This window comes from Anomaloglossus baeobatrachus, chromosome 3 (genome assembly GCF_048569485.1).
Source record: "Anomaloglossus baeobatrachus isolate aAnoBae1 chromosome 3, aAnoBae1.hap1, whole genome shotgun sequence".
In the NCBI taxonomy this organism is placed as follows: Eukaryota; Metazoa; Chordata; class Amphibia; order Anura; family Aromobatidae; genus Anomaloglossus; species Anomaloglossus baeobatrachus.
Genome location: NC_134355.1, coordinates 675,543,927 through 675,570,705, shown reverse-complemented (window position 1 = coordinate 675,570,705; position 26,779 = coordinate 675,543,927). Strand labels below are relative to the sequence as shown.

Below are 26,779 nucleotides of genomic sequence, written 5' to 3'. Positions count from 1 at the left end.
TTCTCTCCCGAACGCCGTAATTGGTTTAGAAATTTCTCATTTCGTTTTTAATTAGAAAACAGATTAAAATTCAGTTGTGGCCTTTACTTGCAGCTGTATATCATTTCATTGTTTAATTAAGTGCTCTCGCTCCCTAACTTAGCAATTCGCCGCGCTCGGTGCGGACACAACGGCGCGCCGCTGACTTCGGCTGCAACCGGCGGTATAGAGAACACCGATGCAGGAGTCATAATTAATATCACTTAATTACTTGGCTTTAGATAATGTAGACCGGCATTATAGCTGCTTACCGATACATTGCGAAACGCGTTTAATTGCACGTAAGTGAAATCTGACAAAGGCAGCGCTACATTTGAATCGCAACACTCCACCTCCCGCATTATTTAACGCTTTGTGAATATATTAACAAAAATCTGATTACTAGCTCTGGCTGAGTTGAGGAATGATGTGGTTCCACTAACATACATATAGATACAATGTGACAATAGCTTTCTGTCCCAAGCAAGCCATCTGCAGAATCCAAAAAAATCTGATTACTAGTGCAGTCAGAAATGAGGAATGATGTGGTTCCACTAACAGATATACAATGTAAAAACAACTTTTTATCCCTAGCAAACCATCTGCACAATTGGAAAAATCTAATTGCTAGTGCAGGCTGAGATGAGGAATGATGTAGTTCCACGAATATATTTATACAGTATAATGAGCTTTCTGTCCCTAGCAACCATCCAGACAATCTGAGAAATCTGATTACTAGTGCAGGCAGAAATGAGAATGATGTGGTTCCACTAATAATAGATACAATGTGAAAAACGCTTTCTAGCCCTAGCAAACCATCTGCACAATCAGAAAGATCTATCCCTAGAAACCCCTCTGCACAATTGGAAAAATCTGATTACTAGCACAGGCTGAGATGAGGAATGATGTGGTTCCACTAACATACATATAGATACAATGTGACAATAGCTTTCTGTCCCAAGCAAGCCACCTGCAGAATCCAAAAAAATCTGATTACTAGTGCAGTCAGAAATGAGGAATGATGTGGTTCCATTAATAGATACGCTGTAAAAACTCTCTATCCCTACCAAAGCATCTGCACAATTGGAAACCTCTGATTACTAGCACAGGCTGAGCTGAGGAACGATGTGGTTCTACTAATATAGAGACAATATAACAATAGTTTTCTGTACCTAGCAAACCATCTGCACAATCACAAAAATCTGATTACTAGCAAGTGCAGAGATGAGAAATTATGTTGTCCACTAATAGACACAATGTGAGAAAACGCTTTCTATCCCTAGAAAACCATCTGCACAATCAGAAAGATCTGATTACTAGCACAGGCTGAGATGGATGTGGTTGCACTAATATAGATACAATGTAACAATAGTTTTCTTTCCCTAGAAACCCTTCTGCACAATTGGAAAAATCTGATTACTAGCACAGGCTGAGATGAGGAATGATGTGGTTCTAGTAATATAGATACAATGTAGCAACAGTTTTCTGTCCCTGGCAAGCCATCTGCACAATGGAAAAAAATCGGATTACTAGTACAGGCTGAGATGAGGAATGATGTGGTTCCACTAACATACATATAGATACAATGCAACACCAGCTTTCTGTCCCAAGCAAGCCATATGCAGAATCCAAAAAATCTGATTACTAGCGCAGGCTGAGATGAGGAATGATGTGGTTCCACTAATATAGATACAAGGTAAAAAAACCTCTATCCCTAGCAAATCAACTGCACAATTGGAAAAACCTGATTACTAGCACGGGTTGAGATGAGGAATTATGTGGTCCCACTAATATATATAGATACAGTGTAACAACAGCTTTCTGTCCCTAGCAAACCATCTCCCAATCAGAAAAATCTGATTACCAGCGCAGGCTGAGATGAGAAATGATGTGGTTCCACGAACATAGATATAGATACAGTGTAACAATAGCTTTCTGTCCCAAGCAAGCCATCTGCAAAATCCCCCCCCAAAAAATCGGATTACTAGCACAGGCTGAGATGAGGAATGATGTGGTTCTAGTAATATAGATACCATGTAGCAACAGTTTTGTCCCTGGCAAGTCATCTGCACATTGGAAAAAAAATCGGATTACTAGCGCAGGCTGAGATGAGGAATGATGTAGTTCCACTAATATATCTATACAATGTAACAAGCTTTCTGTCCCAAGCAAACCATCCACACAGTCGGAAAATCTGATTACTAGCGCAGGCTGAGATGAGGAATAATGTGGTTCCATTAATATAGATACAATGTAACAGTTTTCTGTTCCTAGAAATCCATCTGCACAATTGGAAACATCTGATTACTAGCGCAGGCTGAGATGAGGAATAATGTGGTTCCACTAATATACAACTCTGGTAAAAATTAAGAGACCGCTGCAAAATTGTCAGTTTTTCTGATTTTTCTCTTTATGTTTTTGAGTAAATTGTTTTTTTTATTTTATAAACTACTCACGTCGTCTCCGAATTTCCAAGCAATAAATGAATTAATTTTCTAAAAATGAGAAATGGTGAAAATAACAGAACAATGCACAGAGCTTTCACACCTCAAATAATGCAAAGAAAACAAGTTCATCATCATTTAGAAACAACAATACTAATAATGATTTATCTCAGGAGGATTCAGAAATCAATATTTTGTGGAATAACCATGATTATTAATCCCAGCTTTCATGCGTCTTGGCTGCTTTCCACCAGTCTGTCACACTGCTTTTGGGTATTTTATGCCACTCCTGGTGCAAACATTTAAGCAGTTCTTCATTGTTTGATGGCTTGTGACTATCCATCTTCCTCTTGATTACATTCCAGGGGTTTTCAATGGGGTTCAGGTCTGGAGATTGGGCTGGCCATGACAGGGTTTTGATGTCCTTCATCCACACATTGATTGACCTAGCTGTGTGGCATGGTGCATTGTCCTGCTGGAAACACCAGTCCTCAGAGTTGGGGAACATTACCTGAGCAGAAGGAAGCAGCTGTTTTTCCAGGATAACCTTGTATGTGGTTTGATTTATACGTCATTCGCAAAGTTTAATCTGCCCAATTTCTAGAGTAAGGTACTCTGAGTCTAATTTTCAGCTGGTCATCTAATGGTGAGATGGAGACCTGTAGAGGCGTACAAGCCACAGTGTCTGCACCCACTGTGAAATTTGGTGGAGGATCGGTGATGATCTGGGGAGGCTTCAGCCAGTGGCGTAGCTACTGCTTTTGCCACCCGGGGCGGTCGTCAAATTTGCCGCCCCCCTCCGTTGCCAGTCGATAATCCAGAAACTTTCAAAAATCCGGAAAGCCATCAAAATATTTATTTTTCATGGAACTACAATCAAAGATCTAATTGTAGACTGCTGCTATTAGTCCTAGACTTTCACCTTTTTACACACATGTAGGCCTAATATATAATATATATATATATATATACATACAGACACAAACATCTCTGCTGCATACATACAGACAGACACACAGCTCTGCAGCGTACATAGACACACACAACTCTGCAGCTGCTACATACATGCAGACACAACTCTGCTACATACAGACAGATCCACAACTCTGTAGCTGCTGCATACATGCATACATACAGACACACACAACTCTGCAGCTGCTGCATACATGCATACATACAGACACACACAACTCTGCAGCTGCTGCATACATGCATACATACAGACACACACAACTCTGTAGCTGATGCATACATACAGACACACACAACTCTAGCTGCTACATACAAACAGACACACAACTCTGAGGCTGCTGCATACATACAGACACACACATCTCTGCAGCTGCTATATACAAACAGACACACAACTCTGAGGCTGCTGCATACATACATACAGACACACACAACTTTGCTACATACAGACACACACAACTCTGTAGCTGATGCATACATACAGACGCACACAACTCTGTAGCTGATGCATACATACACACACAGCTCTGCGACATACAGACAGACACACAGCTCTACTGCATACATACATACAGACACACACAACTCTGCTTCACATATAGACACACATGCGGCTTTTGGGGGCCCGCACACGCGGCTCCGGGGGGGGGCTCACTGGGGCCCATAAACCGGGTGGCTGGGAGGGAGTATACAGTTCGAGGGGGATAGCACTTACCGCTCGGTCACGGAGGAGAGGGGGCCCACACAGCGCCGGTGGCTGGTACTGCGCCTCCTTTATCTGTGGGACTCAGCAGGCCGCGTGGGTAGCTCCGCCCACAGATGAAGCTCAAACCAGGAGGACGCTGTGGTCTGCGCGCCTTAAAGGGACGGCAGCCACAGTTTCCTGCAGAGGACTTCGGTCCCCGGAACTCGGCCCGGGGGCAGCAGAACTGAAGGCGAGTGGCCAAAACGCCACCCCCCTGACATGTGCCGCCCGGGGCGGACCGCCCCCCTCCGTCCCCCCTTTGCTATGCCACTGGCTTCAGCTAGGCTGGAATTGGGCAGATTAAACTTTGCATCACAGCATCAACTACCTCCAAACATGTCTCCAAGCTTTTCTATCTCTTTCGGGAGCAGCCCCCTGAATGAGCAGAGTTGATCTCATCCCACCCCCTTTAAACATTTATTTCATGTAATTCCAAGTATGAAGGAAGGCAGTCTCTGGCCAGTCTGTAGGATTGTGTGCCAGGGAGACCCCTGCAGTGGGGAACAATAGACCCACAACCCCTCACCAGATCAGGACTTCTACATGCCTGATTACATTAGCTTCTAAGAGGCTAACTAATATGACACTGCTATTACAACCCCTTCCCCCTTCTAATTGTGCACAGACAAGTGACCTTAAACTGACAAGCAAGAAAATCTCTAATAAAACACAAAAATAACATCGAAGTAACAAGTCCTTTGTGCTGGAAAAAAAGTCCAATAGTCTTTGCGGCCAGCTTGTTACACCTTTTTTTAAGTCTATTTTTTGTTGTTTTTTTTATCCTAGTCATTTTTTTTTTTGCCTTAATCTAGTAACTCCAGACGTTTTCATCCCATTCATCATTTGCGACTTTTTAAAAAGTCACAAAATTCTGTACATCTCCACTGTAGGCCCAGTCCTCTTCAACCCATGGGGTATTTTTTGCAAAATGCGCAACCTTTGACACCAAAAAAGTCTCCAAAAACAGTTCAAGGTAGGGAGGGAAGACCCTTTTGGCCTTTGTACCTAACGCCTGAATCTCGTGTGCCATTTGGAAGAATTTGGCGCCAAAAAAACGGCAACTAATAATACCACAACAAAAAAAAGGAGGAAAGTGACTAAAAAAACACCCACACAAATGATTAATCAGGACCATGTGATTCCCTATTGCAGCCTACACTATTAAGAACACTTTTCTGATTACTAAGGTTATGCAACCTGAAATACTGTAGGATGGTAAATTGTGTCCATATTAACCTTATTCTATTTAACATCTGGGTAATGAGAAAAATCTGATTTAAAGAGGATTTGTCATTTGCTATAACTATATACTTATTTACCTATTTTGTAGAAGCTGCTGTTCTCCTGAATTCGGCGATGTTTTTCTTTTCTTCCTGCGCCTTTCTGTTCATGAGATATGGCCTCTTAAAAATTCTGGTCTTGTTGGACAAGTAGGTGTGCTACTCAAAAACACGCCCACAAAGAGTTTAGGACCACACCCAGCTGACCAATAAGACTAGATTTATATACAGGAAAGAAGGGGCTGTATCTCGGGAACGGAGAAGCGTAGAAAGAAGAGAAAAGCGGCGCCGGATTCAGGAGAACAGCAGCATTCACACCAGGTAAGAAAAAAAATATATACTTTGCCATGACGTGTTCCTAAATAATGCAGACTGGAAGGGGAGGTATATGGCGTGACACTGCTCAGCTCCTCTATCAGCACAGCACGATATGAAGAGCTCCGGGACGATTCCCCAGTACCCACGTGTGTGTCTCGAACGCATCCCCTCCCCCCATCCCGACCATCTTATTTTATGTCTCGGGCTTTATGTCTGAAGTCGGAGATTTATGCCTCCCCTCAGTAATGAAAGTTTCCACATGCCATATGGCGCTCGCACACCTTCCCCAGAATTACCCTCATCCATCCTGCTGTGATGACACTCCTGATCAGATATGACACTCATTAAAAGCCCTTGCCAGCCAGCCCGCTACTTTATGGCATGTCACTAGTCTGGCCCCTGGCTCTACACTGCGGCTCCTCTCCATTTTATTAACACTTTCCTATCATCCATCACTGTCGCCCCGGTTTCCCCTCCTGCTGTAGTGGAGAGCAGGGGATAAGTCCCTGTAAGTCTAAGCCGAGGGGGATATTGGATTTTGGAGTGGAGACTCTGTGCCATGCTTGCGGCAGGAGTCGTTTTTGGGGTGTATTTATGTTTAAGTAATTGGTGTTGCGGGAAGTGTTGTTTTTTTTTTTTTTTGGGGGGGGGGGGTCCTGAGGCTGAAGAGTATAGATAATCCAGAAGGAGATGAAGAGGGTCTGTACAAAGCAGAAATGCTTCTATGTGCAGCTCTCGTTTACTCCCTTCACTTCCCTAGGGCCTGAGTAATGTTCCCTGTGTGAGATCTGTAAAAGTGTCAGAGATTTCATGTTTATTATATTTCAGAGCTGCACTCACTATTCTGCTGGTGCAGTCACTGTGTACTTACATTCAGGGCTGTGGAGTCGGTAAGCCAAACCTTCGACTCCGACTCCTCAAATTCTCTTGCACCGACTCAGACTCCGGCTCCGACTCCGACTCCGGCTCCGACTCCGACTCCTACATATATTGCTTATAGTTAGGTGAAAAATTTATTGTAGTACATGAATATGTGTATGTGAACATCAGACATTTAATAATTTTTATGATACAATAATCAAGATATTTGGATAGAACATAAAATATATTTATTGGAATACAACTTTAGAACACAAAAAACTGTAATAAATTGTAAATATGTAATACACTATGTAATATACAGTAGATTACATATATATCTTGTGTGTGTGTATATACACTGTATATATATATATATTATATATATTACATATTTACAATTTATTAGTTTTTTTGTGTTCTAAAGTTGTATTCCAATAAATATTTTATGTTCTATCCAAATATCTTGATTATTGTATCATAAAAACAATTAAATGTCTGATGTTCACATTGTACTACAATAAATTTTTCACTTAAATATAAGCATTATACTAAATGTTGTTATTTAGTAAAATATTCAGCACATTCTGCATTGCACTCCTGTCCCCAATTTATTATATATTTTAGGAGTCGGAGTCGGTGCATTTTATACCGACTCCGACTCCACCAAAATGAGCTCCGACTCCGACTCCACAGCCCTGCTTACATTACATTACTGATCCTGAGTTACATCCTGTATTATACTCCAGAGCTGCACTCACTATTCTGCTGCTGCAGTCACTGTGTACATACATTACATTACATATCCTGTACTGATCCTGAGCTACATCCTGTATTAAACCCCTGAGCTGCACTCAGGATTAGTAATGTAATGTATGTACACAGTGACTGCACCAGCAGAATAGTGAGTGCAGCTCTGGAGTATAATACAGGAGGTAACTCAGGATCAGTAATGTAATGTATGTACACAGTGACTGCACCAGCAGAATAGTGAGTGCAGCTCTGGAGTATAATACAGGAGGTAACTCAGGATCAGTAATGTAATGTATGTACACAGTGACTGCACCAGCAGAATAGTGAGTGCAGCTCTGGAGTATAATACAGAAGGTAACTCAGGATCAGTAATGTAATGTATGTACACAGTGACTGCACCATCAGAATAGTGAGTGCAGCTCTGGAGTATAATACAGGAGGTAACTCAGGATCAGTAATGTAATGTATGTACACAGTGACTGCACCAGCAGAATAGTGAGTGCAGCTCTGGAGAATAAGGCTATGTGCGCACTGGAAAATGGAATTTTCTCAAGAAAATTCAGCAGGTATTCAAAGAATACCGCACCCGCGGTAAAAAACCGCGGCAAACCACATGTGGTTTGCTGCGGTTTTACCACGGTATTGTTCACGGTATTGCCGCGGTTTTTGCCGCGTGCGGGTTGAGATGTGCTTTATTGCATTCAATGCAATAAAGCACATTAAAAAAAAAAAAAGTCATTTCACTCTGAGATAGATAGATAGATAGATAGAGGGATAGATAGATAGAGGGATAGATAGATAGAGGGATAGATAGATAGAGGGATGGATAGATAGAGGGATAGATAGAGGGATAGATAGAGGGATAGATAGAGGGATAGATAGAGGGATAGATAGAGGGATAGATAGAGGGATAGATAGAGGGATAGATAGAGGGATAGATAGAGGGATAGATAGATAGAGGGATAGATAGATAGATAGAGGGATGGATAGATAGATAGAGGGATGGATAGATAGATAGAGGGATAGATAGATAGATAGAGGGATAGATGGAGGGATAGATGGAGGGATAGATGGAGGGATAGATGGAGGGAGGGAGGGATGGAGGGAGGGAGGGATGGAGGGAGGGAGGGATGGAGGGAGGGAGGGAGGGATAGAGGGATAGAGGGAGGGAGGGATAGAGGGATAGAGGGATAGAGGGATAGAGGGAGGGAGGGATAGAGGGAGGGAGGGATAGAGGGAGGGAGGGATAGAGGGAGGGATGGAGGGAGGGAGGGACAGAGGGAGGGAGGGACAGAGGGAGGGACAGATAGATAGAGGACAGATCGCTGCATTTCTCACGGTCGGCAGTGAGTTCACATTACCGGTCGTGGGAAATGACCGGTAATTACCTCTGCTGTCTCGCTGCGAGGCTGCATTCAGCGCTGTGACAGTCGCGGCTGGATGTAAGCAGCGCAGGACCTGTGGATTACGCCGGAGCTTTGGTGCGGGAGGGGTTAATAAAATGGTGAACGAGGCTTGTTTGTTTTATTTAAAATAAAGGATTTGTCGGTGTCTGTGTTTTTTCACTTTACTTACGGGTTGATCATGTCAGCTGTCACATAGACGCTGCCATGATCAAGCCTGGAGTTAATGGCGGCGATCCGCCACCATTAACCCCTTGTATTACCCTGACCGCCACTGCTACACGGCGGCTGGAAGAGCCGGGGACACGCCGGTGCTGCCGCATAATGCATGCGACAGTGCCGGGGCAGCTGCGGCTGATATTCTCGGCTGCGGGAGGGGGAGTGAGGCGGGGGACATTAACCCTGCCCCTCTCCCTCCCCAGCCTGAGAATACCGGGCCGCCGCTGTGTGCTTACCTCGGCTGGAAGGTAAATATACAGCGGAGCCCACGTGCTTTGTTTTCTATATTTCCGTTTGCTTTCTATGTGTGTTCTATATGTGTGTGATGTCTGTGTGTGTGTGTGTGATCTGTGTGTGTGATCTGTGTGTGTTCTATGTCTGTGATCTGTGTGTGTGATGTGTGTCTGTGATCTGTGTCTGTGATCTGTGTGTGTGATGTGTGTGTGTGATCTGTGTGTGTGTGATCTGTGTGTGTGATGTGTGTGTGTGATCTGTGTGTGTGTGATCTGTGTGTGTTTACTCTCTGCACGGCTTCCTCTTCCTGTAATGACATCACTTCCCTGCAAACCGCAGACAAGCGATGCACATTACCGGAGGTAAACCGCGAAATACCGCAGGGAAGAACGCAGGAAAACGCAGTGAACCGCACAGAATTTGCTGCCTGCGTTATTCCCTGCGGGATTTCATGATTAACATTGGAGTCAATGGAGTGAAATCCCGCAGCGATGTGCGGAAAAGAAGTGACATGCAATTGTTTTTGCTGCGGGATTCCCGCAACAAAACATGCAGCTGTCACATTCCGCCCAGTGCGCACAGCATTTTTTTTCTCCATAGGATTTGCTGGTGATTCACTGCAGAGATGTTATGAACATTTTCTGCAGCGAAACATGCAGCAAATCCGCGAAAAATCCGCGGCAAAATCCGGTAAGTGCGCACATAGCCTAATACAGGAGATAACTCAGGATCAGTAATGTAATGTATGTGCACAGTGACTGCTCCAGCAGAATAGTGAGTGCAGCTCTGTAGTATAATACAGGATGTAACTCAGGATCAGTAATGTATGTGCACAGTGACTGCTCCAGCAGAATAGTGAGTGCAGCTCTGTAGTATAATACAGGATGTAACTCAGGATCAGTAATGTATGTACACAGTGACTGCACCAGCAGAATAGTGAGTGCAGCTCTGGAGTATAATACAGGATGTAACTCAGGATCAGTAATGTAATGTATGTACAGTGACTGCACCAGCAGAATAGTGAGTGCAGCTCTGGGGTATAATACAGGTTGTAACTCAGGATCAGTAATGTAATGTATGTACACAGTGACTGCACCAGCAGAATAGTGAGTGCAGCTCTGGAGTATAATACAGGAGGTAACTCAGGATCAGTAATGTAATGTATGTACACAGTGACTGCACCAGCAGAATAGTGAGTGCAGCTCTGGAGTATAATACAGGATGTAACTCAGGATCAGTAATGTAATGTATGTACACAGTGACTGCACCAGCAGAATAGTGAGTGCAGCTCTGGAGTATAATACAGGATGTAACTCAGGATCAGTAATGTAATGTATGTACACAGTGACTGCACCAGCAGAATAGTGAGTACAGCTCTGGAGTATAATACAGGAGTATAATACAGGAGGTAACTCAGGATCAGTAATGTAATGTATGTACACAGTGACTGCACCAGCAGAATAGTGAGTGCAGCTCTGGAGTATAATACAGGACATAACTCTTGGGCCCAGTATCCTTAGCCGTTTCTTGCTGACAGGCCGTGGCTCCGGGTTAGCCGCCATTGCTCTGATGTTGGGTGATTTCCCTGTGATGTGTCTTGTGACAGGAGGGACAGCAGCGTCATAAAAGAAGAAATTAAGGCTTTCCTGGCGAATCGGAGAATATCGCAGGCGGTGGTTGCACAAGTGACAGGTGAGCAGTGCCGGTGTGTGAGGGGTGGGGACCCCTGGAGGGGCCGATGTGTGAGTGCAATGGACGCCTGTAATGTGAGTGCACTATCATCCTCAGCGGACCCCGACGATCCGATCCCCACAAGTGGCAGACGTATCTCTTAAAATACTCTGTGCTGCTGGGACATCTGACCGCGGACGCTCATTTCTCGCTACAATTAGCTCTTTATATCACTGTGTGTTTCGATTAATCAGCGCGTCTTACTACTGCCTCGCAGGTATCAGCCAGAGCAGGATCTCTCACTGGCTGCTCCAGCAAGGATCCGACCTCAGCGAACAGAAGAAAAGGGCTTTCTACAGATGGTACCAGCTGGAGAAGACGAGCCCAGGTGAGACGGGGGAGCCCTGCCCTCCCGGCACTCGGGGCGTTCACAGGTGAAAGGGTTAAAAGAGGGGAACGCACTGGTGGGAATATTAGGATCTGATCCTGGGTGGCTCCGCCCGCTGCTCGGAAGCTGCTGCCTGCGGTTGCGTCTTGTGGGGTTCCCAAATCACATTTCTGCACAATTAGCGGCTGTGATGCTGTGCAGCCCTCGTAATCGCATTGTGCACCGCCGCGCCTCTTTATGCAGCGCCTTATTCTCCGGCACACTCCAGGGCTGCGGACCACCCGGCCTGACGTGCAGCCCCCCCCCCCTTCCCCACCCAGATATGTAATCAGTAATCTGCAGAGTAAACGGCTATTTGTGTCCCCCAATAATCCACGGGAAAATCTCCCATTGTGCACCCAGTGAGGAAGAGGGCTTCATAACGGTAACAATCATGTCGATCACATTCTCCTTTCAGGTGCGACGCTCAGCATGCGGCCAGCCCCCATCCCCATAGATGACACGGAGTGGAGGCAGACGCCACCCCCCGTCACCGCCACCTCCGGGACATTCAGGTTGCGGCGAGGAAGTCGTTTCACTTGGAGAAAAGAGTGTCTGGCCGTCATGGAGAGGTGAGGACCGACGCGAGGGATCACTTCACTTCACTTCATAGCATGGCATTAGTCAGGCCTCAGGCTTTACACTGCAGCTCCTCTCCAATTTATTCATACTTTCCCATCATCCATCACTAGTTCCCTGATTTTCTGTTCTGCTTGTACCGGGAAAAAGGATTATCTACAAAGAAGGGGATAGAATCAGATTCTGAGATACAGCCTGTATTGTACTCTATTAGCAGAATAGTGAGTGCAGCTCTGGGGTATAATACAGGATGTAACTCAGGATCAGTAATGTATGTACACCGTGACTGCACCAGCAGAATAGTGAGTGCAGCTCTGGGGTATAATACAGGAGGTAACTCAGGATCAGTAATGTAATGTATATACACAGTGACTGCACCAGCAGAATAGTGAGTGCAGCTCTGGAGTATAATACAGAAGGTAACTCAGGATCAGTAATGTAATGTATGTACACAGTGACTGCACCAGCAGAATAGTGAGTGCAGCTCTGCAGTATAATACAGGAGGTAACTCAGGATCAGTAATGTAATATATGTACACAGTGACTGCACCAGCAGAATAGTGAGTGCAGCTCTGGAGTATAATACAGGAGGTAACTCAGGATCAGTAATGTAATGTATGTACACAGGGACTGCTCCAGCAGAATAGTGAGTGCAGCTCTGCAGTATAATACAGGATGTAACTCAGGATCAGTAATGTAATGTATGTACACAGTGACTGCACCAGCAGAATAGTGAGTGCAGCTCTGCAGTATAATACAGGATGTAACTCAGGATCAGTAATGTAATGTATGTACACAGTGACTGCACCAGCAGAATAGTGAGTGCAGCTCTGCAGTATAATACAGGAGGTAACTCAGGATCAGTAATGTAATATATGTACACAGTGACTGCACCAGCAGAATAGTGAGTGCAGCTCTGCAGTATAATACAGGATGTAACTCAGGATCAGTAATGTAATGTATGTACACAGTGACTGCAGCAGCAGAATAGTGAGTGCAGCTCTGGAGTATAATACAGGATGTAACTCAGGATCAGTACAGGATCAGTAATGTAATGTATGTACACAGTGACTGCACCAGCAGAATAGTGAGTGCAGCTCTGGAGTATAATACAGGATGTAACTCAGGATCAGTACAGGATCAGTAATGTAATGTATGTACACAGTGACTGCACCAGCAGAATAGTGAGTGCAGCTCTGGAGTATAATACAGGATGTAACTCAGGATCAGTACAGGATCAGTAATGTAATGTATGTACACAGTGACTGCACCAGCAGAATAGTGAGTGCAGCTCTGCAGTATAATACAGGATGTAACTCAGGATCAGTAATGTAATGTATGTACACAGTGACTGCACCAGCAGAATAGTGAGTGCAGCTCTGCAGTATAATACAGGATGTAGCTCAGGATCAGTAATGTAATGTATGTACACAGTGACTGCACCAGCAGAATAGTGAGTGCAGCTCTGCAGTATAATACAGGATGTAACTCAGGATCAGTAATGTAATGTATGTATACAGTGACTGCACCAGCAGAATAGTGAGTGCAGCTCTGGAGTATAATACAGGAGGTAACTCAGGATCAGTAATGTAATGTATGTACACAGTGACTACACCAGCAGAATAGTGAGTGCAGCTCTGGAGTATAATACAGGATGTAACTCAGGATCAGTACAGGATCAGTAATGTAATGTATGTACACAGTGACTGCACCAGCAGAATAGTGAGTGCAGCTCTGGAGTATAATACAGGATGTAACTCAGGATCAGTACAGGATCAGTAATGTAATGTATGTACACAGTGACTGCACCAGCAGAATAGTGAGTGCAGCTCTGGAGTATAATACAGGATGTAACTCAGGATCAGTACAGGATCAGTAATGTAATGTATGTACACAGTGACTGCACCAGCAGAATAGTGAGTGCAGCTCTGCAGTATAATACAGGATGTAACTCAGGATCAGTAATGTAATGTATGTACACAGTGACTGCACCAGCAGAATAGTGAGTGCAGCTCTGCAGTATAATACAGGATGTAACTCAGGATCAGTAATGTAATGTATGTACACAGTGACTGCACCAGCAGAATAGTGAGTGCAGCTCTGGAGTATAATACAGGAGGTAACTCAGGATCAGTAATGTAATGTATGTACACAGTGACTACACCAGCAGAATAGTGAGTGCAGCTCTGGAGTATAATACAGGATGTAACTCAGGATCAGTACAGGATCAGTAATGTAATGTATGTACACAGTGACTGCACCAGCAGAATAGTGAGTGCAGCTCTGGAGTATAATACAGGATGTAACTCAGGATCAGTACAGGATCAGTAATGTAATGTATGTACACAGTGACTGCACCAGCAGAATAGTGAGTGCAGCTCTGCAGTATAGTGCAGGATATAACCCAGGATCAGTAGTGGAGGTAGCAGCTGTACGGTGGTGATGTGCAGGTTTCCTGTATGGGATTAGTGATATGTAGCGGAGGGTCTCATGGATCAGGTTCAGTATTTAGTGTGTATTGCAGCACAGTATTTCGTGGGCTTCTGTGTTCTGTAATATTGGATATTAGTTGCCGCTTTTGTCCGGGTGACAGGGGCAGAGGCGCTTTATGTGCCCTTGTTGTGTTCCCCTTGCGGCGCTGTCCTCCATAGTTTGGCACCATGTGAGTTAATATCTGCCGTCACTCCGGGTCCAGCCCTGGCTTCCCGCAGCCTCTTGTGTTGGATGATCGGGGGATGGGCCGGGATCGGCGCGGGTCTCTTTGCTGCATTTCAATATAAATCTGTTATCAATTGGGGTTTTTTTTGTTTTTTTTTTTTGTTTGCATTTTTTTCTTTTTTTATAATCTCGCTCTTTTATCGATTGTTACTGCTCTAAACCTCTCAGAAGCTGATTTTCGGCCCCGAGAAAGGAGTGGACCGGGGCCAAGTGTCTGCTGTAATAATATTATACCTTGATCTTCGTTACTGGATCCAATTTACTTGTGCATACATCACCACGGAGGCCCAGATAGAGCAGAGCCGTGCTGGAGAGGAAGGGGTTAACTTAAAGGAGCCCAAAACAGCCTAGAGCTTAATAAAGTGCAATAATACACAATGTACAGTAACACAGGATCCGTAATGTCCACAGTGACTGCAGCAGCAGAATAGTGAGTGCAGCTCTGGAGTATAATACAGGAGGTAACTCAGGATCAGTAATGTAATGTATGTACACAGTGACTGCACCAGCAGAATAGTGAGTGCAGCTCTGGAGTATAATGCAGGAGGTAACTCAGGATCAGTAATGTAATGTATGTACACAGTGACTGCACCAGCAGAATAGTGAGTGCAGCTCTGGGTTATAATATAGGAGGTAACTCAGGATCAGTAATGTAATGTATGTACACAGTGACTGCACCAGCAGAATAGTGAGTGCAGCTCTGGAGTATAATACAGGAGGTAACTCAGGATCAGTAATGTAATGTATGTACACAGTGACTGCACCAGCAGAATAGTGAGTGCAGCTCTGGAGTATAATACAGGAGGTAACTCAGGATCAGTAATGTAATGTATGTACACAGTGACTGCACCAGCAGAATAGTGAGTGCAGCTCTGGAGTATAATACAGGAGGTAACTCAGGATCAGTAATGTAATGTATGTACACAGTGACTGCACCAGCAGAATAGTGAGTGCAGCTCTGGAGTATAATACAGGAGGTAACTCAGGATCAGTAATGTAATGTATGTACACAGCGACTGCACCAGCAGAATAGTGAGTGCAGCTCTGGAGTATAATACAGGAGGTAACTCAGGATCAGTAATGTAATGTATGTACACAGCGATTGCACCAGCAGAATAGTGAGTGCAGCTCTGGAGTATAATACAGGAGGTAACTCAGGATCAGTAATGTAATGTATGTACACAGTGACTGCACCAGCAGAATAGTGAGTGCAGCTCTGGAGTATAATACAGGAGGTAACTCAGGATCAGTAATGTAATGTATGTACACAGTGACTGCACCAGCAGAATAGTGAGTGCAGCTCTGGAGTATAATACAGGAGGTAACTCAGGATCAGTAATGTAATGGATGTACACAGTGACTGCACCAGCAGAATAGTGAGTGCAGCTCTGGAGTATAATACAGGAGGTAACTCTGGATCAGTAATGTAATGGATGTACACAGTGACTGCACCAGCAGAATAGTGAGTGCAGCTCTGGAGTATAATGCATATAATACAGGATGTAACTCAGGATCAGTAATGTGTGTACACAGTGACTGCAGCTCTGGAGTTAATACAGGAGGTAACTCAGGATCAGTACAGGATCAGTAATGTAATGTATGTACACAGTGACTGCACCAGCAGAATAGTGAGTGCAGCTCTGGAGTATAATACAGGAGGTAACTCAGGATCAGTAATGTAATGTATGTACACAGTGACTGCACCAGCAGAATAGTGAGTGCAGCTCTGGAGTATAATACAGGATGTAACTCAGGATCAGTAATGTATATACACAGTTACTGCACCAGCAGAATAGTGAGTGCAGCTCTGGAGTATAATACAGGAGGTAGCTCAGGATCAGTAATGTAATGTATGCACACAGTGACTGCACCAGCAGAATAGTGAGTGCAGCTCTGGAGTATAATACAGGAGGTAGCTCAGGATCAGTAATGTAATATGGAGATGACTTTTCTTTCTTCTCTCAGTGGTGAATTCTATATTTTCACATTATCTTATCACGCGGTATTATCTGATGTGTCCATATATCGCAGCTCAGGGCGGGCCGCGCTCTTCGTGTTTAGATCAGATATTACTGGATAATTGTGAACACTTGAATTTTTCAGCTATTTTAATGAGAACCAGTATCCTGACGAGGCCAAGCGGGAGGAAATTGCCAACGCGTGCAACGCGGTTATACAGAAACCAGGTGAGTGGCGGGTCTACATTACGGGGTCAGGTCACAGAGATCATAGGGGGGATTATACAGCTCCGCTCTTCATACACCGGAGCGGGGCTGGTCAGACAATGGGGGACCGGTCCCTGACCAGTGTTACAGGGACATGCAATGGGGGGGTAGTAGACCCCTTTATTTTTTTATTTTTTTATTTTAAAGGGCATGTAAAAAAATGACACAAAAATATAAACCACCCCTTTAATTACATTGGGTCTGTAATTTTTAGAAACTCCTCTGAATAAGCTCTTGTCTCCATGAGGAGTCATGCGATTTCTGGACAATATTTGCCTTTTTCACCAGATTTCCCCTCTGTATGGTCTTGTTCTAATTTTTCAGTTGTCCCCTATACACGGCACATAGACAAGAGGGATTCCTGCTCTCATGTCTCTATGTACAAATGTTCCGAAGTAGCAGCAGCATGGAGGACATTATACAGCAGTCCTGAGCAGTGTAGCTATGAATCCTGCTTAGGGGTGAGATAAAACACATACCGGTACTGTAGGAGAAGTAGAAGACCTTGTCCAGCAGTACTGAGCAGTGTAGCTGTGAATCCTGCTTAGGGGTGAGATAAAACACATACCGGTACTGTAGGAGAAGTAAAAGACCTTGTCCAGCAGTCCTGAGCAGTGTAGCTATGAATCCTGCTTAGGGGTGAGATAAAACACATACCGGAACTGTAGGAGAAGTAAAAGACCTTGTCCAGCAGCACTGAGCAGTGTAGCTGTGAATCCTGCTTAGGGGTGAGATAAAACACATACCGGAACTGTAGGAGAAGTAGAAGCCCTTGTCCAGCAGCACTGAGCAGTGTAGCTGTGAATCCTGCTTAGGGGTTGAGAGAGAACACTTTATTAGAAAGCTGCAGTAGTAAGCAGGGTAGCAGTGACTCCAGCCCCAGGGGGAAGATGTAAAATCTTGAAAACAGAAGAATCAGAGATTATATACATCACTACTGAGCAGTGTAGATGTGCATTACAGCACGGGGGGTGGGGGGGGGGATTACACCGGAAAGCTGCAGCATGGTGGACATTATCATGCAGCAACATGGAGGACACTATACAGCAGTAATGAGCAAGTGTAGATGTGAACCCATCTCTGCGGTGATATTAAACACTAGAAAGCTGCAACATGGTGACATTGAGTGTTGCATTTCTTGATCCTGTGTCAAGATAACGCTTGCTTAAAAGCAGTAGCGTCAAGGACACTATACAGCTTGAATGAGCAGAGTAGACGTGAACCCGTCTCTGGGTGAGATGAACACTTACTAAAAAGCAGTAGTAATGAGGAGGATGTTATACAACAGTAATGCGCAGAGTAGATGTGAATCCAGCTCTGGGCGAGATGAACACTTACTAGAAAGCAATAGCAACAAGGAAGATGCTATACAGCAGTAATGAGCAGAATAGCTGTGAATCCAGCTGTTGGTGAGATGAAAACTTACTAGAAATCTGCTGCAACAAGGAGAATACTATACAGCAGTAATGAGCAAAGTAGGTGTGAAACCAGCTTTGGGTGAGATGAACAATTACTAGAAAGCAGTACTAATGATGAGGATGCTATACAGCAGTAATGAGCAGACAAGCTGTGAAACCAACTCTGGGTGAGATGAACAGTTACTAGAAAGCAGTAGTAATGAGGAGGAAGCTATACAGCAGTAATGAGCAGAGTAGATGTGAACCCAGCTGTGGGTGAGATGAACACTTACTAGAATGCAGTAGTAACAAGGAGGATTCTATACAGCATTAATGAGCAGAGTAGACGTGAACCCATCTCTTGTTGAGATCAACACTTACTAGAGAGCAGTAGCAACAGTGAGGCTGCTATACAGCAGTAATGAGCAGAGTAGATGTGAATCCAGATCTAGGTGAGATGAACACTTACTAGAGAGCAGTAGCAACAAAAAGGATGCTATAGAGCTGTAATAAGCAGAGTAGATGTGAACCCAGCTTTGAGTGAGATGAACACTTACTAGAAAGCAGTAGCAACCAGGAAGATGCTATACGGCAGTTATGAGCAGAGTAGATGTGAACCCAGCCCTAGGTGAGATGAACACTTACTAGAAAGCTGCAGCATTATCACAAGACGGACCATTTCAGCAAAGAATAATTGCAGCCAGTAATACTATGATGCTGTTGTGTACAGAAGGCAGAGCATCTCCTGTGAGGGGCTGTATACACAGTTGTCTCTCTCTGATTCCGGATGGGAGCGGAGCCAGTAGGGGGTCTTCTCCGGTGACCTCTCGTGTTGTTTGGAGCCGCTGGCAGCAATTTCACACCCTCGCAAATGTCACAGAAAGATGTTTTGTTTGTCATCTTTGCATATTATTCAGCAAAGACCTTGAAATGTGATGTAAAAATCCCGGCGATCTCCATAATTTATGTCTGAGCAATAATTCATTCTCTATTAAAGGCCTTGGTGGGGAGCCAGCCCGCCCGCAGACGGCGCCGTGCCAAGTTAGCTTTGGCATCGGCTGGTGTAAGGTGCTCAGAAACGGCAGCGGCAACTTCACCGCCGCCCTGATTCTCAAGGTTAGGGGTGCGCACGAAGCGAGCATCGGCACGTCAGGGGGTGCGCAACCAGCGAGTCAGGGGGTCCCAGGATGGTCGCATTACATGGACGGTGCGAGGTGGCTATGGCAGGACTCTGCACACACAAGGCAGACGTCTTACTCTGTGCCTTCTCTCCTTTGGGCCTCAGGGCACGGTGCTCAGTTTTTGCAGCCGCTCGGCAGTCACAGGTCCAGGACCCCGACTGCAGGATCCGGGGAGACCGATCATTAAGGTATAAAGAAAAGTAACCAAAAAAAGATGAGGCCTGGTGGGACAGGGCTCGGCGCTGGGCCCGGTGGCGCTGGGCCCGGTGGCGCTGGGCCCGGTGGCGCTGGGCCCGGTGGCGCAGGGTTCGGCGCTGGGCCCGGTTGCGCAGGGTTCGGCGCTGGGCCCGGTGGCGCAGGGTTCGGCGTTGGGCCCGGTGGCGCAGGGCTCGGCGTTGGGCCCGGTGGCGCAGGGCTCGGCGTTGGGCCCGGTGGCGCAGGGCTCGGCGTTGGGCCCGGTGGCGCAGGGCTCGGCGTTGGGCCCGGTGGGGCAGGGCTCGGCGTTGGGCCCTGGTGCAGCTGCTCGGCCATAAAGCCCCCGGCAGATGCAGTGTTTGTGCTGCTGTTACCAGCTGAGGTCCAGACTCTGGAGTTATGGGGTCAGCAGAGCGGTAGTAACATTTCTGCCCTCTGCTCCTCAACATTCGGCCCCCTGCTCTGTAATATTACGGGGTCTCCACTTTGTGGTGGATTCGCTGCTCTTCCACTTCTCAATAATATCACTCACAGGTGATGGGGAAGATTCAGGGAGAAGAAATGTCAGGAACTCCCTCATTACCCCGGTGGCTCCTGTTGCAGATCTCACTGATACCAGTGTGTCCTGTATCACCGGCCAATCTGTCACATGGTAGTAAATGCAGGTGGCATGGTGGGGGGCCGGATGTTATATACAGGGGGCAATGGGACTGAATGAAATAATGTAATTCTACAATTAATAAGTCTTGCCGCCCAATGCTGTTCTCCATATAGTGTGCTTTTTTTAACCCCCGCCATCCTGAATGAAGCTAGAATGCTCGTGCTTCTGTAATCGGATGGTGTAACGTTATTTCAGGGAAGAAGCTCTCGGACCTGGAACGCGTCACCTCCTTGAAAGTCTACAACTGGTTCGCCAACCGGCGGAAGGAAATCAAAAGAAGAGCCAATATCGGTAATGTGTCCCGGCAAGATCTCCACCGATCTCTTATTATGTCGCCCGCATAACTCGCCAGATAAAAAGCAAAAAACTTCCAAATGTTGAAAACTCCTGAAATGATCAGAATAAAATGACTCTGATGAGGATTGTGAGGAGTTCTTCTAATTGCTGCGGAAGGCTAACGAGCCCATAACACCACTCAATGAGTGCGATAACCTGGGGGACGCATCCGCAGTCTGGGTATTTAATATCGCCGGCAGCTAATGAATGGCACATTCGGGCGCTCCTGTCTGTGCGCTCCTGTCTGTGCGCTCCGTCTCCGGCAGGTTATTACATTTATTGCTCTTGCATGTATAATTAGCCCATACATATGCATCTGAGAGCTCATTAGTGATAAATTTAGCCTCCCATTAACATAATACGTCCGACTCTGCCGTCCCTGCTCATTGCAGATATGGCGCTCCTAGGGTTAAACGTGGCACAGAGTTTATGGTAATCAAAAGCATCAGCCGAGACTTACCTGAATCTTCTTCTGCCCCCCCCCCCCACACTTTTTTTTTCTTCATCTCTTTTATACTTGGGATAAACAATTCACTGTCAGACAATTGAGTTCCTTGGACAAAAAGATCCCAAAAATAAGAAAAAAAAAATGGCAGCTTGTGCCCTCTTTGGCTTCCTTTTTGTTTTTTTTTGTTTTTTTGTTTTCTTTGTTTTCTTTTTGTTTGTTTTTTTGTCTGCTTTCCATTGTTGTGTCCTTTTGCTGTTGGCGGTCCTTTTTGTTTTTTGCTTACTATCTTTCGTTTGTTGTGTTTTGGTTTGTTTTTTTTTTTGGCTTTCCTTTGTTGTGTCCCTTTTTTTTTTTGGCTTTCTTTTTTTCTTTCTGTTTTTTAGCCTTCCTTTGTATTGTATTTTTTTGTTTGTTTTTTTTTACTATTTGGCTTTACTTTGTCATGTCCTCTTTTTGGCTTTCCTTTGTGTCCTTTTTTTCTTTTCAGCTGTTCTTGTGTCCCTTTTTGACTGTCCCTTTGCTGTGTCCTTGTTTTGCTTTTTCGGCTTCCTTTATGTCATTTTTTTTTTTACATCTTGGGTTTCCTTTGTTGTGTCCTCTTTTCTTTGTTTTTTTTTTTTTTCGGTTTCCTTTGTCCTTTTTTTCCATTTTTGGTTTCTTTTGTTGTGTGTTCTCATTTTTGCTTCTTGGCTTTCTCTTGTCCTCTTTTTTTACTTTTTGACTTTCCTTTGTTGTGTCCGTTTTTTGTTTTTTTTTTGCTTTTTGGCTGTCCTTTGTTTTGTGTTTTTTTTTTTTTTTTTTTTTTTTCTGGTTTTTGGCCTTCCTTTGTGTCCTTTTTTGCTTTGTCTTTCCAGTGTTGTCCTCTTTTTGCTTTTTTGGCTTTCCTTAGTTGTGTTCTCGTTTTTGCTTTTTGACTTTCCTTTGTTTTTTTGTTTCTTTTGTTTTTTTTCTTTCTGCTTTTTTGCTTTCCATTGTTGTGCTTTTTTTCCGCTTTCCTTTGTCTTTTTTTTGCCTTTTTGACTTTTCTTTGTTGTCTCCTCCCTTTTTATTTTTTTTGCTATTTGGCTTTCCTTTGTTTTTGTATTATAAATGTACAGTATTGTGGAAAAGTTTTAGGCAGGTGTGTAAAATAGCTGCACAATAAGTATCAAGGAGGGGGGCTCAGTTCTGCACCCCTTGCCGTCGTAGTCCCCATTTCATTACATGTATGTTTTTTGGGTGAATGATTTTGTATTACCTCGGCAGATAATTTAGGGCCATATTTGCTTTTTTCGAAGAAGCAGCAATCCTGGAGAGTCACGGCATCGATGTACAAAGTCCTGGCGGCCATTCGAACAGCGACGACGTGGACGGAAACGACTATTCTGAACAGGTGAGCCTCTGGACTCTAGTGCTACAGGGGGCAAAGCTGTTTTAATGGTTCAGCTTCACCGTTAAAGGAAATATCCATTTTTATATACTTTTTTTTTTAGACACCATTTTACAGATTAGGTATATTGTATGGCTTGCTGATGGAAACAGTCAGCAAGCTGGTCATCAGATGGCTGGTCAGTAGTGGGTATAAGGAGCAAACCTCTGAGAATGAAAATAATTTGAGAGAAGATGCATCGAAATAGCAAAAAAAAAAAAATACGAAGTGATTTCAGCTCTGAAGTTTTGAAGAATTGCAACGTCAGCTCCTCAGTATAGTTCTTCATACGAGGATTGTGTAAGGCACTTTAACCCCTTAACAACCCCTAAATGGTAGAAATAAGAGGCTGCAACGCACAACCCTGCTCCTGCTGGGACTGAAGCTGCCTTGGATCCTGATAGTTCAACCCCTTAAAGGGGTATTCTCCTCTCCAAGTTCCAACCCAATATGGAGTAAGTGTAATCATAGGAATATTAGCAAATTCTTCCAATTAGAAATGTAGTATAGTTCTCCTGATATAGACATGTGCAGGGCATGAGGAAAGACATGGCTATATCTGGAGAGGCTTTTTTATTACTTTCTTCAAAGTCAAAAGTTTCCATACACTGAGTACTATGCCTTTAAACAATATGGGACAGCCCATATGATGATGTCATGTCTTTGGAAGCTTCTGACCGGTTTATTGGCAACATCTCAGTTAGACACCTCTGTGGATGTATTTTAATGCATACCTGAAACACACGGCTTCTTTGTGAAGTAAAAGAAATCAGCCAAGATCTCAAGAAGAAAACTGAGGACTTGCACAAGTCTCATTCATCTTTGGGTGCAATTTCCAGATACCTGAAGGTGCCTCGTTCATCTGTACAAACAATTATACGCAAGTACGAACAAGATGTGAATGTCCAGCCATCATACCGCTCAGGAAGGAGACGGGTTCTGTGTACCAGAGATGAACGTGCTTTGGTCAGACATGTGCATATCAACCCAAGAACAAAAGCAAAAGACCTTGTGAAGATGCTGGCGAAAGCTGGTAAGATTGTGTCACTATCCACAGTGACACGAATACTGTATCAACATGGGCTGAAAGAACAATCTGCCAGGAAGAAGCCATTACTCCAAAAGAAACACAAAAAAGCCAGATTAATGTTTGCAAATGCACACAGGAACAAAGACCTTAATTTTTGGAGACATGTCCTGTGGTCTGACAAAACTGAAATTGAACTGTTTGGCCATAATGACCATCGTTACGTTTTGGAGGAAAAAGGGAGAAACTTCAAAGCCTAGGAACTTCATCCCAACTGTGAAACACGGTGGAGGCAGCATCATGTTGTGGGGTTGTTTTGCTGCAGGAGGGACTGGTGCATTTCACAAAATAGATGTCAACATGAGGAAAGAAGATTATGTGGCAATACTGAATATTGAATACAAAAAAGATGGGAATGTCTAGCCATCATACCGCTCAGGAAGGAGACGGGTTCTGTGTACCAGAGATGAACGTGCTTTGGTCAGACATGTGCATATCCACCCAAGAACAAAAGCAGAAGACCTTGTGAAGATGCTGGCGGAAGCTGGTAAGAGTGTGTCATTATCCACAGTGAAATGAATACTGTATCAACATGGGCTGAAAGGCCGCTCTGCCAGGAAGAAGCCATTACTCGAAAGCTGAAAAGTCTGGAGCGAGCAACAGTTCTGTCAGGAGGAACGGGCCCAAATTCCTACCAACTATTGTGAGAAGCTTATGGAAGGAGATCCAAAACGTTTCACCCAATGGAGTGAAATATTTGACGTTGTATGCAGATGTTTGACATCCACAGGTGTCTCTAATTAACTCAGATGTTGTCAATAAACACAGAACCCGTCTCCTTCCTGAGCGGTATGATGGCCGGACTTTCCTATCTTGTTTGTACTTGTGTATAATTGTTTGTACAGATGAATGAGGCAGCCTCAGGTATCTGGAAATTGCACCCAAGGATGAACCAGACTTGTATAGTTCTTTTCCTGAGATCTTGGCTGATTTCTTTTGACTTTCACATGATGCTACACAAAGAAGCCGTGTGTTTCAGGTGTGCATTACAATACATCCACAGGTGTGTCTCTAACTCAGATGTTGCCAATAAGCCTATCAGAAGCTTCCAAAGACATGACATCATCATATGGACTGTCCCATATTGTTTAAAGGCATAGTACTCAGTGTATGAAAACTTTTGACTTTGCAGAAAATAATAAAAATGCCTTCTGGTTTAAAATTTTTGTATGTATGTATGTGTGTGTATGTATGTATGTATGTATGTATGTATATATGTGTGTATATACATATAATATAATAATAATTATATTATATGTATATAATATATATTATATATAATATATTTAATATATATTAAATATATATATATAATATATTTATAATATATTTATATTATATTTAAAAAGGTTATATATATATATATATATATATATATATATATATATATATATATATATATATAATCTAAATATATATATATATATATATATATATATATATATATTTATATATATATATTTATATTATATATTTATATTATATATAATAAAAAAATAAAAACAGATTTTTATTTGCAATTTACGTGTTGAGATTTAATTGGACCTCCCCCTTTTCTCTCTACATACTTAGGATGACAGCACCAGTCATAGCGATCACCAGGACCCCATCTCTCTGGCTGTAGAAATGGCCGCTGTCAATCACACCATCCTGGCGCTGGCCCGGCAAGGTACTGGAGAGATCAAGACAGAAGCCCTGGATGACGACTGATACCTGAACACCGCGGGGAAGGGTCATTCCGAAAACTAAAAGGAAAAAAAAACAAAAATTACTAACAATAATGTACTTTAGATTTTAGACGTAGCACCTTAGCAATCTTTCCTGGGTCCTTAATATGTGTTCCTATTATCAGTATAACTGCAGTCTCTCTCTTGTACGTCGAGTTAGCTGGTAGGGTCTCGTCCTGTGAAGATGGCATGGTGCCCATAATGCCCATAACCGTGGCGTCTGCTTTCTCAGTATTAATTCCAGCCATACCCCTCCCCCGCCCCCTGCGCCCTCCCGGGTCTAGAACACTTTACTCAGTTCTGGCATTCCAGTTTCCAAGTGCTTCCAGCCCCCTCCTTCCTCTCGTACATCCACATCTTCGCTCTGAGCACTTTTTTTTTTATTTTTATTTTTTATATGTAATATAATTTTTTTTTTTTTTTTTAATTATTTTTGAAAGACTTTCTCCAAAGTAGGAAGAAGTTGTGACAGCCACGTGCCAGTAAGGGGCGTCAAAGCCGAGATATTTATTAGTATGATTATTTTTTTTATTTTTTCAGCAACCAGTTTTGCTTTCCAAAACGGCAACAAAAAAAACAAAACACTAAAAATTGTGCAGAAGTCGGAGACGCTAAAAAAGGGAATTGTAAAGGTCTCCGTCCATGCAAAATACTCAGTCCCATGTTTTAAAAAAAACAAAAAAAAAAACAAAAGAAAAACAGGTTTCTTTCATTTTAGGCATCTTTCACTCCTGTGTGTCCGCAGGGGGGGAGGGGGGGGGTTGTGCAGCAGCAACCGGAGCTGCTCTGTGTCCGGACTGTTGGTGAAGCAGCTCTGCCTGCCCCCTCTCCCAGCGGGAACGCTCAGCACAGGTGCAGCCCTCCCCGCGAGTCCATGTCCACCACTACACTAAATAAGCTGGGCACTCGGCGCACTCCTGTGGTTTATCAGTGGACACCCTGAATCCTAATAATGAAATTATAGGGGATCAGCCACTTTAATCAGAGTTTAGCCGTTATTTTTTTTATGGTCATGTGACAGAAGCGGATATGATTTGTCTACTGTTTTGTGTTTTTTTTGTTAGTTTTTTTTTTGTTTTTTTAAAGGTTTTGCAATTTGTCTTTTAATGGGTACTAGAGGATTAGACACATGTGCCGACTTTGTTCCAAAAAAACAGCCGCCACCACGGTCTATAGGTCGTAACTGGTATTGCATCTGTGCCACATAGAATTGAATGAGGCGGAGCCATAATACTGCACAAACTACAGCGCTGCGCTCGGGGGGGGGGGGGGGGGGGGGGAAGAAGCGCCATATTGTTCTGATCCTGGATTTGGGAGCCAAACGTACTCCCCGGTGACACTGGAGATGGGGGATTTTACTAATTATTGCACTTTTACTTTGTGACTTCTGAGTCTTTTCAATCATGAATATTTGTCCTCTCTAGTGGGGTGCATAAAGTGTAACTGAGCAGTTTAAAGATTCCAGTCCTTTTAGT

General features: G+C 43.9%; 1 protein-coding gene across 4 annotated transcripts in view; it reads left to right on the top strand.

Annotated features, from left to right (window-relative positions):
• Window positions 1-26,568, top strand: part of HMBOX1 (homeobox containing 1) — a 106,862-nt gene extending 80,294 nt beyond the window's left edge. The window contains exons 4-10 of one of the 4 annotated variants that reach the window (XM_075341266.1): window positions 10,851-10,936; window positions 11,193-11,303; window positions 11,761-11,914; window positions 16,743-16,825; window positions 20,494-20,589; window positions 22,366-22,454; window positions 25,150-26,568. In XM_075341266.1, coding sequence (XP_075197381.1) covers window positions 10,851-10,936; window positions 11,193-11,303; window positions 11,761-11,914; window positions 16,743-16,825; window positions 20,494-20,589; window positions 22,366-22,454; window positions 25,150-25,287 — 757 coding nt within the window. In that variant the 3' untranslated portion in view covers window positions 25,288-26,568. Of the gene's footprint in view, window positions 1-10,850; window positions 10,937-11,192; window positions 11,304-11,760; window positions 11,915-16,742; window positions 16,826-20,493; window positions 20,590-22,359; window positions 22,455-25,143 lie in introns of all 4 variants that reach the window. The other 3 variants (XM_075341265.1, XM_075341264.1, XM_075341267.1) reach the window with 3 other exon arrangements.
• Window positions 26,569-26,779: the final 211 nt, after the last annotated feature.